The sequence below is a fragment of the Anomaloglossus baeobatrachus genome, chromosome 2, assembly GCF_048569485.1.
Source record: "Anomaloglossus baeobatrachus isolate aAnoBae1 chromosome 2, aAnoBae1.hap1, whole genome shotgun sequence".
Lineage (NCBI taxonomy): Eukaryota > Metazoa > Chordata > Amphibia > Anura > Aromobatidae > Anomaloglossus > Anomaloglossus baeobatrachus.
Window position 1 is genome coordinate 189440039 of NC_134354.1, and position 17101 is coordinate 189457139.

At 45.7% G+C, this 17101-nt stretch overlaps 1 protein-coding gene across 1 annotated transcript in view; it reads left to right on the forward strand.

The window, feature by feature from the left end:
* Positions 1 to 17101, forward strand: part of NME7 (NME/NM23 family member 7) — a 250952-nt gene that overhangs the window by 213078 nt on the left and 20773 nt on the right. The window contains exon 11 of the mRNA XM_075335553.1: positions 13597 to 13704. Within this exon, the coding sequence (XP_075191668.1) occupies positions 13597 to 13704 (108 nt within the window). The remainder of the gene's footprint in view (positions 1 to 13596; positions 13705 to 17101) is intronic.

Genomic DNA, 17101 nt, shown 5'->3' on the forward strand with positions numbered 1-17101 from the left:
TGCGTTTTTGGCTGTGTTTTGCTGCGTTTTTGATCTCTGCGTTTTGCTGCGTTTTTCCAATGCATTGCATGGGGGGAAAACGCAGAAAAACGCAGGAAAGAACTGACATGTCCATTTTTTTTTTTAACTCAAAAACGCAGGTAAAAAAAACAGATGTGTGCGGACAGCAAAAATGAAAACTCATAGACTTTGCTGGGGAAGCAAAGTCCTGCAGTTTTGAGGCCAAAAACGCACCCTAAAAACGCGCAAAAACGCAGCGAAAAACGCACTGTGCGCACATAGCCTAACAGTAGTTTTTCCTTTCTGTGTCCATTGGGTCCAAATAAACCCTACCATTAAAAACATTTCAGAATATATTGTTACATGTAGACAAACCTGCTGATGATTTATTAATTTTCTAGTAACTGACTGAAAACCGTAAGTTGTGCAAATACTTTTTCATGCAGTGCTTGGGTTCAAATCCCACCAAGGACCACATCTGCAAGGAGTTTGTATGTTCTCCCCGTGTTTGTGTGGGTTTCTTCCGGATTCTCTGGTTTCCTCCCACACTCCAAAGACATACTGATGAGGACCTTAGATTGTGAACCACAATGGGGACAGTGTTGCTGATGTATGTAAAGCGCTATGGAATTAGAAACGCTATGTAATTGAATAAATATTATTATATGATCATTTCTGTTATGTATGACAGTAGGAAGTTATGTGACTTATGCTGCATTTAGACAGTCCAACTATGGCGCCTGTGGGCTAAATGCAGGTCAATAAGTAGTCTGGTTAGACTAATTGACCACAATCATGTTCTCGGCAGCACGTCTTGTTTACGTGGGTCAATGTGCTGCCGAAACCAATCACTTATAAATTTGCTTAGAACACTCATTGACAGCTATCGTCCTGAATAAATGGGCCCTTATTTATTTATTTTTCATTTTATTTTGATAATGTACTTAGTTTTTTACATGTAAAACCAGCCTAAAGGGGACTCCTTAGGACCCTTAAGGGGGTGTTACACGCAGCGATATCGCTAGCGATGTCGCTCGTGAAAGCACTCGCCCCCGTCGTTTGTGCAAATCGCTGCCCGTGGCGCACAATATCGCTAACACTCGTCACACGTACTTATCTTCCTAGCAACGTCGCTGTGGGCGGCGAACAACCTCTTCTTTAAGGGGGAGGTTTGTTCGCTGTCACAGCGACGTCACACGACCAATAGAAGCAGAGGGGTGGAGAGCAGCCACATTAACGACACGCCCACCTCATTGCCGGAGGACGCAGGTAAGCTGTTGTTCGTCGTTCCCGGGGTGTCACACGTAGCGATGTGTGCTGCCTCAAGAACGACGAACAACCTGCGTCCACAACGACCAACGAGATTTTGAAAATGAACGACGTGTCAACGATCAACGATAAGGTTAGTATTTTTGATTGTTAACACTCGGTCGGAGCTGTTACACGCAACGACGTCGCTAACGACGCTGGTTGTGGGTCATGAAATCCATGACCCCGACGACATATCGTTAGATATGTCGTTGCGTGTAACTGGGCCTTAAGGGTATGTGCCCACGATCAGGACTTACTGCGTCCTAGATGCAGCAGGTCCTGACCTGTGGGGCCGCGAGTGTCCTCCACAGGAGCCCGCAGCTGCTCGCACCCACAATCTGGGTTCAGTGCGCTGCGGTCTCTCGCTTGTGTTCTCCCTACAGAGGACGCATGTAAATCTGCAGCAAACAATTGACATGCTGCGGCTTGGAAAGCTGCACCACAAGTCAGTGTCAGCTGCGGAAAAAACAAGCACAGTGAGCACAGGATTTCTAGAAATCCCATTCACTATGCTTGTACTGTGCAACGCAGCATTTTGTACCCAGCAAAAACAAGCTACATCCAAAACTCTGCAAACACTGATCGTGGCCACACACCTTTGTCCCGCCGGCAGCAATGCTGAAGGAAGGAGGTGGGCGGGATGTTTACGTCCCGCTCATCTCCGCCCTTCCTCTTCTATTGGCCGGCCGCTGTGTGATGTCGCTGTGACGCCGAACGTCCCTCCCCCTTCAGGAAGAGGATGTTCGCCGCCCACAGCGAGGTCGTTTGGAAGGTAAGTATGTGTGACGTGGGTAACAACATTGTGCGACACGGGCAAGAAATTACCCGTGCCGCACAAACGATGGGGGCGGATGCTATCGCACGATTAATTGTAACGTGTAAAGCAGCCTTTAGAGTGCATTACACTGAATGATGGCGGCCATTAAACGACTGCCGATTGGCTACATATAAGGTGATCGGCAGTCGTTTAATATCCTGTTTATACAGAACAATGGGGAAACGATCGTCCTGTGTGCTGTACTGTAATCATTCTTGGCAGCACAATTCTTGTTTACTCCGAATTATTTGATAATTTGAATGTTGATGTTTAAGCTCATTAAACGTTTTGCTTGTTTATTTGAATTATTGTCAGTCTGTTTACACTGGCAGATCATTGGGAGGGATATTCTCAATAGTCGGCCAGCGTGCATGTGCATATACTCTAGGTTAAAGGGGTGTGGTACTATAGTAAAATGTTGCAGAGTAAACCTTCAGCACCAGGCACGACTGATTTATATCCTGTCATGGTTCTGTTTATTTTGATGGCATAGATAAACGCATATTATGAATTGTTGGCATATGTGCAGTACCTTCAATTCCACAACATTTCTGTACGTATGAGAAAACTGCCTGAATGATACATCTGGTGTACACTCATCCACAGCAAGTGGCATAAATTAAAGCTCATGGGCACCATACAAAATCTCCAACAGGACCCATAACTATCGTGTTTTTAACCCACTACATTTACCGTACACCCTTGTCCACAACCCTTTTACTCTCTTGTGCACACCTAGCGCTACTTGTGAGGACGTGGAATTTGGGCACTTTGAACATTAGTACCTTGCACCCATCCATGTTCGTGCCCTTATAATGGGAAAGTATTGCAATTCTTGGTATGAAAACAATCATCTACAAAGTTATTTTTTCTCTATGAATGACCCACAGTGTCATTGCCCTGCGAGAGCTTCTACCAGGGAGGTAATGTAAACATCGGGCTCCTGGTACATTATAGTAGATGTGCTCTGTGAACTCTGCATCAATTTCAATGTAATTCTACTTGAAATCTAATATATAAAGCTGAGCTGTGTTTGTGTGTGTGTGTGCCGCTAAAGGAATCCGAACCGTCGCATTTACAATCCCAAAATTTTGCACAGACACCCAATTTGACTCAAGGAAACGTCATAGACTATGTTTTGACGGGAAAATGTAACCCCGAGCTTTACAGTTACTCTCCAAAAATCCTGCCTCCATGAAAGTCAATTGAGCTGAGAGCTACAGGTTATTAATAGGAGCTGTGATTGGTTGCTATAGGAACAAAGGACATTCTTAGTATAAGAAGCTTATGTGTGAGGTAATATGATTTCTGTGGAGAGACGGATAGAGAGAGACAGACAGAGGCAAACAGGGAAAGAGACAGACAGAGGCAGACAGGGAAAGAGACAAATAGACATACAGAGACAGACAGGGAAAAGGCAGACAGAGAAAGAGACAACAGGGAAAGAGACAGACAGACAAAGACAGACTGAGAGACAGGGAAAGAGACAAATGGAAAGAGACAAACAGGGAATGATACAGACAGGGAAAGAGGAAAGAAACAGACAGGGAATGATACAGACATGGAAAGAGGAAAGAAACAGACAGGGAAAGATACAGACAGAGAGAGAGACAGACAGAGAGATAGTGAAATAGGCAGATAGGGAGGGAGAGAGAGACAGAGAGAGACAGACACTGATAGCTACAGACACAAAGAGACACACAGAGACAGACAGAGAAAGAAAGAGACAGACAGAGAGAGACAGACAAAGAGATATAGGGACAGACAGGCCAAGAGACAGGCAGACAGAGAAAGACAGAGAATGGGAGAGAGACAGAGAAACCGTTACTATCCCGGGAAACAGCGGGTACTACAGCTAGTGTTACATAAAGTTAACACTTAAGATGATCATCAGCATTAGATGTCTATTTGTTAGGCCTGTACTTTACTACCTGGGTAGTCAGGTGTGACTCATTTTGCGATAATGATGATTATATAAAAAAATAGTGACATATCCCTTGGATAACGGACATTTACAGTACTAGTCATTAGCCGATGAGGCAGAAAGAAAGGTACAATTATTGTTACATATAAATGCATGCTACAAATCATTAACACTCACTTTACCATTCATCAGCGCTCATTTTTTATTTTCACAAATACACATAATCTTTGGCTGAGAGTTTGTATTCCTTCAGTTGAGGGATTGGAATAAAGGTGTCCATACATATTAAACTTAGGCTGACATATTAATGTCAGACGAATGATGCTTCTTCCAATCGTTCATCCGACGTCCACTTCAACCGATGATCTCATACACAGGAGCACCTGCTACACCAACTGTGTTCTTTAAGAGAAAGAAGTGAACGCAATCAGACATGCCCAAACAACATCTCTCCCAACAGTCAGTTGGCTGGTGGACCCATACACATTAGACCGTCTGCTGAACCCATCGATATCGATGAATTTAGATGAATTTATTCTATGGTGTATGGTGGCTATACCCATCAGTATTGCCGGGCGCGGATGACATTCTAAGCTGTATGGGGTTCTCCCGACTCTCATTTGAAAGATGTCAGGAGAGATAAGGAACTAATCAAAAACCATAAAAAAAATTCCAAAAGAGAGAATAATACTAAAAGTCTGGAAAGTACTCTCTAGAATGAAGTATTTATTAGTCAAAATTAAAAAATATTAACAAGCCAATTAACATAAATAGCTATATCGGTCAATAACCACACAGCAAACGTCGTGTAGGGGTGAATGCACTTTGGTAGGGTTATATATATAGTGCGGAAGAGCCCGGTGTATGCTGATTTGCTAATCTCTCAAGATGGTGTTAGAGTATTAGCTTTTGAGGCTGGGCTACAATTCCCTAGTCTCACTCCTTCCTAACCGCGGAGGTTAATACACCATAATGTTTTGGGCGCCCCCACTCGGCTATCCCTATAAACCCTATACTTAGCATGGGGGGAAGGGCCCATCTATTGGCAATAGGGAGTGCAAGGCTCAGTCTCAGGTGAGTGTTTAGAGGTCACCCATACCCCCTCTTCCTTTTGTCAGAACCCCCTTTGTATCATTTTTCTTGGTTTCATCGCTTCCTTTGCGCCATAAACTGGGTATTATTCCACCCTGGCGTAACATTATCACTGGCCCATTTCTCCAAGATTCAAATATGGATCCAGTCACGACTCTTTTAAAACAGATGCAGAGTTTGTCTCTGGAAGTGATGGATCTGCAGTCACACGTTTTGCAGCAGCAAAACTGCCAGCTGGTGGTCTGGTGGCAGCTGGCAGTCAGACGCAACCACAATCCAATGTGGTCCTAGCGAACAGATTTTCTGGGGTAAGGTATACATTTCTGGTGTTCATTGAAGCTTGTAAAATCTATTTCAGGCTTCGTCCTTATTCCTCAGGAATTGAGTCATTCTGTCCTTTTGGATAGTGGGGTGGAGGCTAATATGGTGGATGAGCGGTTTGCCCAGACTCATGATCTCTGTTGTAGTATTCTGGCAAAACATATTTGCTATTGAATTTGTGCCTCTTGGTTAGAGGTGTTATTTTATGCGAATTGTGCATAACTTTGAAAAAGGGTATCAAGATTTGACCCCTTCATGGTGCTTATGATTGCCCCCTTATCTTTCTCTCTGGATCAACACTACCCAAAACCAGATTATACAATCTTTCTGGCCCTGAAAGATTCCCAAAAAGGATACTAATTTTTCTAATTGGTCTGACCATGTTCGTCGGGCATTTATTCCCTTGAAGAGATATTTTGCCACGGCACCGGTACTCATTCAACCCAGTATTTCTAAGCCATTTATTGTGAAGTTGATACGTGGGGGTCGAGGCTGTCTTATCATCGGGGTCGTTGCTTGGTAAGTGGCGTCCATGTTCGTTTTTCTCAAAAAATAAAAAATGGCTGAAAGAAACAACAATATTGGCAATAGGGAACTTTTGGTTATTAAGTTGGCTTTTGAGGAGTGGCGTCACTTTTTGGACTGAGCAGGTCACCCTGTCATGGTGATTACCAATCTCAAAAATCTGTTGTATCTGGAATCTGATAAACATCTCACTCCTATACAAGCTAGGTGTTCTTTATGTTTCACTAGGTTTAGTTTCTTACCATCCTGGGGTTAAGTACATCAAGGCTGATGCTTTGTCCTGGAATTTCCCCGGGGGAGGGACTTCTGATGACTTTGTTCCGATTTTACAACAGGGGTTGGACTTTTGTGTGCTCAGATCTTGCGGGCAAGGTTTTGATGGCTCAGGAAGATGCTCCTGCTGCCTATGCTACAGGTAAATTATTTGTGCCTTTAAATTTACGTCTTAAAATCTTAGGTGAACATCATAATTCGGTTCTTGCAGGTAGTAAAGCAACACTGGTCCTCTTTTCTTGTCGTTTTTGGTGGCCAAGTTGTATCAGGATGTGGTTGGTTTTGCGTCTACCTGCAATATTTGTGCACGTTCTTAAGGGTGCTTTACACGCTGCAACATCGCTAGCAATAGCTAGCGATGTCGTGCGCGATAGCACCCACCCACGTCGCTGTTTTGTCATGGGGTGATCGCTGCCGTAGCGAACAATATCGCTACGGCAGCGTCACGCACACATGCCTGCTTAGCGACGTCGCTGGAGACACCGAACAATCTCTCCTTTAAGGGGGTGGTTCGTTCAGCGTCACAGCAGCGTCACTAAGCGGCCGCCCAAGGGCAGAGGAGGGGCGGAGATGAGCGGGCGGAACATGCCGCCCACCTCCTTCCTCATTGCCGGTGGACGCAGGTAAGGAGATGTTCGTCGTTCCTGCGGTGTCACACATAGCGATGTGTGATGCTTCAGGAACGACGAACAACCAGCGGCATGCACCATCAACGATATTATGAAAAGGAGCGACGTGTCAACGATCAACGATTTTTGACGTTTTTGCGATCTTTGATCGTCGCTCCTTTTAGTCACACACAACAATATCGCTAACGGCGCCGGATGTGCGCCACGAACACCGTGACCCCGACGATATATTGTTAGCGATATCGTTGTGTGTAAAGTACCCTTAAGACTCTGCATACTTATGCGACTGCGTCTCTCCTATGTTTGGTTGTCCCTGATAATCCATGGACACATCAGTCTATGGATTTCATTACCAATCTTCCTCCATCCTTTGGATAAATGGTGATTTTAGTAGTGGTCAGTAGGTTTCGCAAGACGGCATGCTTCATTGCCTTCCCTGCTCTTCCTAATCCCAAAACTTTGGCCCAAGTATTGATCAGTGAAATCGTGAAGCTTCACGGCGTTCCCTTTGATGTGGTTTCAGATTGGGGATCCAGTTTGTATGTAAGTTTTGGAGAGCTTTTGTTCTCGCCTGGTGATAAGTTTATCTTCTTCCTCGGCTTTTCATACTCAATTGCACAGTCAGACCGAAAGATTAAATCAAAGTTGAGACACACACCTTGGGTGTCTTGTTTTGGAAATCTAAGAAGATTGATGATCTTACTTACCTTTGCCAGAATTTGCGTTAAACAATCGTTTTACCACAAGCACTTAAAATTCATAATGAATTTCATAGATCATTGCTTAAAAAATATGTTGCGTCATCTGAATCGTCACCTTTGCCACCTCCTCCAGTCATTGTTGATGGTAAATTGGAGTTTCAAATGGCGAAAGTTGTTGATTCTCTCTTTGTTTGCCGCTCTCTTTAGTACCTGCTGCACTGGAAGTCTAAAGGCCCCATCACATGCAGCGACGTATCTAACGATATATCTCCGGGGTCACGGATTCCGTGACGCACATCCGGCGTCATTAGTGACGTCGTTGCGTGTGACAGCAAGGAACGACCGTTAACTATGGAAAATACTCACCTTATCGTCCATCGTTGACACGTCGTTCCTTTTTAAAAAATCGTTGATTGTTGAGCACGCAGGTTGTTCGTCGTTCCCGAGGCAGCACACATCGCTACGTGTGACACGTCGGGAACGAATAACTGCAGCTTATCTGCGGCCGCCCGCAATGCGGCAGGAAGGAGGTGGGCGGGATGTTACGTCCCGCTCATCTCCGCCCCTCCGCTTCTATTGGGCGGACGCTTAGTGACGCCGCTGTGACGCCGCACGAACCGCCCCCTTAGAAAGAAGGCGGTTCGCCGGCAACAGCGACGTCGCTAAGCAGGTAAGTCCGTGTGACGGCTCCAAACGATTTTGTGCACCACGGGCAACGATTTGCCCGTGACGCACAAACTACGGGGGCGGGTGCTTTCACCAGCGATATAGCTAGTGATATCGCTGCGTGTAACACCCCCTTAATGGTCCTGAGGAGAGAATGTAGATCCCAACATTACAATTAAATGCCAAGAGATTGGTACATTCCTTCCATGCATCTTATCTGAATAAACCTGGTCTGGAGGCTCCTCATAGAAGGGTGGGTACTGTCATGAGTGTGTCGTGCCCGACTGAGACCTTTGCGGTGTCTGGAATTAGAAGGTCGCAGCGATTAGCAGATCTAAGGTCCTCTTTAACATGAGTAGAGAGGATTTAACTTAAAACTTAACTTTAAGCAGGACCAGATGACCAACTGATGTATATGATGGGAAAGGGAGAGAGGGGCCTCCAACTTCTCCCCCAAAGAATCTCAGCAGGATCAAAAAGGAACTCTTAACCCCTTCAATACCAAAGTATTGAAGGGGTTAAGAGTTCCTTTTTGATCCTGCTGAGATTCTTTGGGGGAGAAGTTGGAGGCCCCTCTCTCCCTTTCCCATCATATACATCAGTTGGTCATCTGGTCCTGCTATAATTGGCAATTTAGCCGGTTTTACTCTAAAGCCGGAGTCACACTTGCGAGAGACTCGCGCGAGTTTCGTATCACATCACCCTGCATGGCCGCACACTCTCCTGACAGGAGCGGGTCAGCTGTATGTATTTCTATGCAGCTGAGACACTCCTGTCCGGAGAGTGTGCGGCCATGCCGGGTGGTGCACTGCAAGACTCGCGCGAGTCTCTCGCAAGTGTGACTCCGGCCTAAGGGGTACTTTGCACACTACGACATCGCAGCTGCGATGTCGGTGGGGTCAAATTAAAAGTGACGCACTTCCGGCATCGCATGCGACTTCGTAGTGTGAAAAGGCTCGATGATACGATTAACGAGCGCAAAAGCGTCATAATCGTATCATCGCTGCAGCGTCGGCGTAATCCATAATTACGCTGACGCGACAGTCCGATGTTGTTCCTCGCTCCTGCGGCAGCACACATCGCTGTGTGTGAAGCCGCAGGAGCGAGGAACATCTCCTACCGGCGTCACTGCGGCTTCCGTAGAATATGCGGAAGGAAGGAGATGGGCGGGATGTTTACATCCCACTCATCTCCGCCCCTCCGCTCCCATTGGCCGCCTGGCGTGTAACGTCGTTATGACGCCGCACGACCCGCCCCCTTAACAAGGAGGCGGGTCGCCGGCCAGAGCGACAGTCGCAGGACAGGTGAGTCCATGTGAAGCTGCCGTAGCGATAATGTTCGCTACGGCAGCTATCACAAGGATATCGCTGCTGCGACGGGGGCGGCTACTATCGCGCTCGGCATCGCAGCATCGGCCTGCGATGTCGCAGCGTGCAAAGTACCCCTAAGGTGTAAGATTAGGCTCATAGTTTTCAGCTCTTGTCCTCGGTAACATCAGGGGAAAATAATAGAAGTGATTTTGTAAGTGGTTAATTTAGTTTCACCCAAGATTGGACTCTCAAATTGGTCTGCAAACCCCTTAAATATCCAAATAGTTCCAGAATGTAATATTCTGTTGTTCTTTATACTACCTGCACTCTACAGGTTTATAAAAGACATAGTTGCTGGATTTCTCATTTGCTGCCATCAGTCATCACCTGTTTTACTTATGCACATATGTCATTTTAGTGTATTGTACATGAGAGCGCTAGAAGCTACCATATGTCGTGTGCCAGAGTTAAGGCCACTTTACACGCTGCAATCTCGCTGGCGAGATCGCTCGCGAGCGTACCCACCCCCGTCGTTTGTGCATCACGGGCAAATCGCTGCCCGTGGCACACATCGCTAGGAACAGTCACACGGACTTACCTGCCTATCGACGTTGCTGTGGCCGGCACACCGCCTCCTTTCTAAGGGGGTGGTTCGTTCGGAGTCATAGCGACGTCAATAAGCGGCCGCCAAATAGAAGCGGAGGGGCGGAGATGAGCGGGCCGAACATCCCGCCCACCTCCTTCCTTCCTCATTGCGGGCGGCCGCAGGGACGGTGATGTTCCTCGTTCCTGCGGCGTCACACATAGTGATGTGTGCTGCCGCAGGAACGACGAACAACATGCTTCCTGCAGCAGCAACTATAATGGGGAATGGACCGACGCATCAACGATAAGGTAAGTAATTTTGATCGTTAACGGTCGTTCCTGCGTTTCACACTCAACGACGTCGCTAACGAGGCCGGATGTGCGTCACGAATTCCGTGACCCCAACGACATCTCGTTAGCGATGTCGTTGCTTGTAAAGCGGCCTTTAGTTTACCATTTACAACAACTAAAACAATTTTAAAGTTTTTAACACAAAAGGGGTTTTACTCCAATTACTTGACGCTAAAAGAAATTTTCCCATGTTTGATCATATGCACTTTATGGATGCAGAACATTTTGATTGCAGTTTAGACTATGGATTTCTGTGCCTTCAGAGAAACTTGTGAATGAAACACCCAGCTAGTTCCCTCCAGGTTTTGCACAACTTATTACTCAATCGATCTTACAACATCAAGACAATACAAACTTCTGTAGAACAGTTAAGCTATGTCCTGATTCAGATACAGTTCAGTATTTGTTAAGAAGCCAGGACTCTTGTAGTACAACTATTATAAACCTAAACCGATTCTAATGTCACAAAGTGTGCAGATCATTTTTGTGTAATTACGTGTTCTAGATCTAGTAAAAGTGAAATATTTGATGTGGAACAAATTGGAATTGATTTATTATTGCTCTCTAAAAGTAAAGGGGGCTTTACATGCTACGATATCGTTAATGTTTGATCGTCGGGGTCACATTGTTAGTGACGCACATCCGGCGTCATTAACAATATCGCAGCGTGTGATACTTACCAGCGACCTTAGGTGACCTCAAAAATGGTGAAAATCGTTCACCATGGAGAGGTCGTCCCAAACTCAAAAATCGGTAAGGGTTGTTTAGCGTTGTGGTTCATCGCTCATGCGGCAGCACACATCGCTATGTGTGACACCGCATGAGCGAGGAACGTCTCCTTACCTGCCGCCGGCCGCAATGCGGAAGGAAGAGGTGGGCGGGATGTTTACATCACGCTCAGCTCCGCCCCTCCGCTTTGATTGGCCGGCCGCTGTGTGACGTTGAGGTGACGTCGCTGTGATGCCGAACGTCCCTCCCCCTTGAAGGAGGGATTGTTCAGCAGTCACAGCGACGACGACGACCTGGTAAGTATGTGTGACGCTGCCGTAGCGATATTGTTCGCTACGGCAGCGATCACAAACAATCGCATGCGCGACGGGGGCGGGTACTTACACGCTCGCTATCGCTACAAATTGCTAGCGATATCGCTACCGTGTAAAGCCCCCTTAAGACCACATAAACCTAGACAAGACAAAAAATTTATCAGAGAGGCGCCCTATGTGTGTTAACTCTTGATAGACACATTAGACACTTACTTAGGGGTACTTTGCACATTGCGACATCGCTACTGCGATATCGTCGGGGTCAAATTGAAAGTGACGCACATCCGGCGCCGGTAATGACATCGCAACGTGTAAAGCCTAGATGCGCTGATAAACGATCGCCAAATCGGTGATCTGTGTAGTTTCGGACATTTTCATAATGTCGCACCAATAGGAGATACGATGTTGTTCCTCGTTCCTGCGGCAGCACACATCGCTGTGTGTGAAGCCGCAGGAACGAGGAACATCTCCTTACCTGCCTCTACCAGCTATGCAGAAGGAAGAAGGTGGGCGGGATGTTTACGCCCCGCTCATCTCCGCCCCTCCGCTTCTATTGGACAGCTGCCGTGTGACGTCGCTGTGACACCGCACGACACGCCCCCTTAGGAAGGAGTCGGGTCGCCGGCCAGAGGGACATTGTAGGGCAGGTAAGTGCGTGTGAAGCTGCCGTAGCGATAATGTTCGCTACGGCAGCTACATGTGCGACGGGGGCGGGTACTATCGCGCTCGGCATTGCTAGCATCGGCTAGCGATGTCGCAGTGTGCAAAGTACCCCGCCCACGCTGCGGAAAATGCGCGGATTTTGTCGTGGATTTCTCGCGGAAAAGCCGCGGATTTTCCAGAAATCTGCAGCACAGCTACTCCCCAGCCATTTCTATGGCATTTGGGAAATGCTGTGCCCAGGCTGCGGATTTTTCTGCAGCGGAAATCGTGCGGAAAAATCTGCAGCATGTCAATTATTGTTGCGAATTTTCGTGCGGATTTTGCCTATTCAATTGAATTAAAAAAAAATCACAAAATCCGCGTTAAATCTGCATCAAAACCGCACGAAATCCGCACCTATGAAAAGGTGCGGATTCTGGGGGAAAGCTGCTGATTTTGATGCAGAAAAATCCACAGATACAGAGTCCCGTGGGCACATAGCCTTAGTCCGGGGTCACACGAGCATATATTCTCTCTGCAAGATAATCGGATCGATTATGTTAATGATACCCTCATCCGAGTTTGATCTACGTGTCGGCTTAGTGGGATCCGATTCTATTGCATGAGAGAATCATAGCACAGGTGAGGACAAGATGAAGAATAAAATTTCTCCATGTTCTCCATTCTGTGAGTCTGCGGATGTCATTTGAGTTTGCATTTGTCTGGTAACATATATTACAAAGTTGCTTATTTCATGTGTCCTATTGATTTACAAAACAAAAATGATAACGACAGTTACACTTTAAGCCTAATTTTTCATAGATAATAAAATCATCAAATTCACACTTACAGATTACTCAAATATTTTGTAGCATTTTGAGTTGTATTGAGCATTGGTTTTCAGACCCTTTAGTGGCTAAATGAACTTTAACATTTTTTATGCCAGTAAAAGACACTACATACATTAGGCTAAAGTTGTTCACAGCTGCAGGTATCGGCAGGATTGATCCACAGTGTAATGTGTATGGAGACATCCCGACTCTTCCCTACAGATGATGTCCGGTAGAGAAGGATCGTCACGTTGGAATTCCAACAGCTGATCCTTGTTCTCTCTGATAAGACGCTGCCATAGAAGTCTGGAAACAGATTTCCTGTTGAGAACACAGGGATGCTCAGTTGGGCCAAGCATTGTTTGTGGTGGAGCTGGGGGAAATAGATGTCATGCAAACCCCAATGTATTGTGTATTGGGGCTTTTACTTTGTGTATTATGTTCCTCAAGGAAAATGCTCTATTTTTTTCTTCTATCAACACTTTTTCAAATGTCAAATTTATATTTTATATAACAAGTGGCTCTATTAACATATTTTTATCATTGGTTATTTTTGTTTTCTTTTTGTTATTCTAGGAAATAGCACGTCATCTGCGACCTAGGACACTACGTGCACAGTTTGGGAAAAATAAAGTGAAAAATGCTGTCCATTGTACTGACCTTCCAGAAGATGCCACGCTAGAGGTAATTTGATATTCAGATGATTTTTTTCAGCAATTCTGGACTTTGTAAGGACTTGTCATACAAAATATTTTATCTGATGAGGACCGATAGACAAGTTCTATACAAATGTGCTTAAGTTAGCAAAGTGGAGCTATCATTGAAAAAGACCCTTTGCTGGAGCTTACTATAAGAAGAAATGTAGGAGCTAAGAGCCGTGTATGTGGCAGTGGAGTAGAAATTAACTTCTGTTTCTTCTTCACATAATCGCATCAGTCTTATGAACACATTGCTCTTGTAGATGAAAGACTTACCGTATGTAAATATTGCAAGGCTTGTATTCCCAGCATTCATGAAAGTATATGAACCTCTCAAGCACACAAGTCCAGTTACCGCAAGATTCAACCAGATTATATGGTTCAGCAAAGGTGTGTTAGTTAATGCATGAGAACGTTCCAAGTGTGGACTCACCAGCTGGGCATAACCTTTCCAGGATCGCTCACCCAGAAACTCTGTCCGGCATTATACACCTTTACATGTATGGTAGGAGTTTGAGAAGATGCTTCTATAATCGTTACTGACTTAATTACTTATATGTATTGTAAGTTTCCTGCCTTCTTAACATTGCTGACCACTGTGGTGATAGCGACATTAGCATATAAGCTAAACATGAAGTTGAGACTGATCATGAACAGAGCCAGATGTTTTAACAGAGAGGCAAGAATTAGTAATAAGGGGATCAAAATAGTAGATACTTATTTCATGGCTTACTTCTTTATAGGAACCACAATGGCCCTGATACATCATGAGGGTGTTGTTCATGACTGCCTTGATGAGGGAGCGTGCTTCTTCAGAAATCTGGAGCGTCTGATGAGTGATGTGTGCCTAGGTGCACTATGCCAGAAATCCAACATTTTCCATTTTTGGGCATTTATTTTACTGGTGTTTTGGGAACTTTTATTTTTTTTAACTCCTTTTATCAATGAAGAAACCTCTAGTAGTTTTTGAAACAAAAATGCTGGCAAACATTCAAAAAGATACCTGTGTGTCTTTTGGGCTTTTCAGAGCCTTCCCATTGACTTCTATTAGAAAGTATATAGCATTTTCAGAGCGGAAAACGCCTGAAGAATGGTCACTGTGTTCAGGTACGCTCAATGCTGAGACCAGTGTGAGCCGCTTGCAGTGTTTGAACGGCTCACACTGGGAAAAATAACTGCATGATCAGATATAGTGTGCACCAACAAAAAAAAATATGTATGGAAAAGCCCTGCCCATCGGCCCCTGTAAGTGTTCTGTTTATGGCTGGCTGCATGTGGGCGGAGATCAAGTCCAGGTCCAAAACAAAACTTCCACAGGTCTGTTCATCTCTAACCCTAATAGATTTGACTGACTCTATTTACATTATTAGAGCCCAATGGTTCAATTTGAAAACAATATCATTAGACATTTTCAGTGCAAAACTAGCAGTTCTGTAGAGGTCTAATACCCGGGGGGCCCACACTAGCTCCATTGCTGCATAACAGAACACCTGTTCTATAATTGGCCAGTTGGGAGATGCAATGACATCATAATTACACAAGGCAGATTATTTATTATATTATAAGTTATTTATGATTAGGCCATCATATTACATTTTAATCAGGAAAATGTGGATTTATGATTTTGTAACCCAAACCGGAGCAGAACATTAAAAAAAGAAGGATTAGAAATCATGATTTGCAAGATCAAACCCCTAAAAAAATTTGACTTGATTGCTTTATTACTAATTACTAGGGCTGATCAAATCCGCCAAAATCCGGGAGCGGCGGATCCCTGCCGGATTGAAAAAAAAAAATCCGGATCCGCTCCGGATTCTGGTGCCCATATAAGTCTATAGGGACCACAATCCGGAGATTAAAAACGATTGTGGAAGGGATACGGGGGTAGGAGCGCACGCGGTATACTCACCCGAGGCTGTGACATGGCAGCAAACTCCTTCCGGGTCACACTTTTCCTTTGGGGAGCCGACAATTCAATATTCATTGTTTTGCCCGCCCACCAGCTCGTGTAATTGGTTAGACGCGCTCCCACCATGAGTGTCAGTGTGTCAGCTGACTGCAACCAATCACTGGCAGCAGGACGGCCGGTGGGCGGGGAGCGCAGTGCAAGTGTCTGCGGGTCAGTATGGTGAACGTGCATGTCATTCAGTAACACATGCACATTCCTGTTAGAAGTGTGCGGCTGTGCCCGTGATGCGCTGTCAGACTCGTACAAGTCTGACATGACATCAGCCGGCACAGCCTGCGCTATCTGAGTATTAGCGTGCATGTGTTTCTGTGTACATGAACACACCTGTCAGAAGTGTGTGGCTGTGCCGGTGATACGCCGTCAGACTCGTACAAGTCTGACATGACCTCATCGGGCACTGCCTGACGCTCCCTGAGCATGAGCGTGCATGTACACAGAAACACATGCATGTTCCTGTTAGAAGTGTGCACGGCAGTGTCGGTGATGCAGCTTTTATTTATTATTATTTAAATAACTTAAAAAAAAAACAAAAACGACTTGCGGTTCCCCTAATTTTCATCCCCAGCTATGATAATGCCGGCTGGGGGCTGGTAGTCTCAGCCAGCGGCCACCTGGTATTGCCGCATCTATTAGATGTGACAATCCCTTTGCAATACCGGCTCTTCTCGATTGTCCTGGAGCGGTGGCAATCGGGGTAATAAGGGGTTAATAGCAGCGCACAACTGCTGCTAAGCCCTAGGTTAGTAATATCACAGGTGTGTATGAGATACCTGCATCACACTAACCTGTAAATGACAGTAAATAAGCACAGACACAGAGAAAAATCCTTTATTTGGAATAAAGTACAAAATACGCACCCTTTTTATTAAGCCCCAACACCCTGCAGGTCCGGCACAATCCACACGAGGTCCCACGGCGCATCCAGCTCTGCTAGATAGCCAGCGGCCATAGAGCACGACCGCGGCTGTGCAGACAATGACAGCCACGATGACTGCAAGGCAGGCAGATACTGTCACAGGCTGGGGGCGCGTCAGCCTGCAACCAATCACAGACGAGAGGACGGCCGGTGGGAAAACACAGAAAGCTGTGTGTATACGATGCACAGTACGGGAAGTGAATGCGCAACCCGGAAGCAGTGTGTCGCCATGACACCGAGTCTCGGTAAGTATGAAATGCTGTTTGATTTCTGTTTTTCTTTATTTTTCAATTATTTTCCCCAGTGCCGGATATGGATTGTGCACCCAGAATTCTGGATCCGGCACCCAGAAATCTTTGAAACCGCGCGGATCCGGACTTTTACAGTTCAGATCCGCTCAGCCCTACTAATTACATTTGCTTCTGCATCATATCTGCCTCATAAAGGTGGTCCTACTGTCGTGCAGATGCTTGTATGGCTGACAGGTAGCCCTCCATA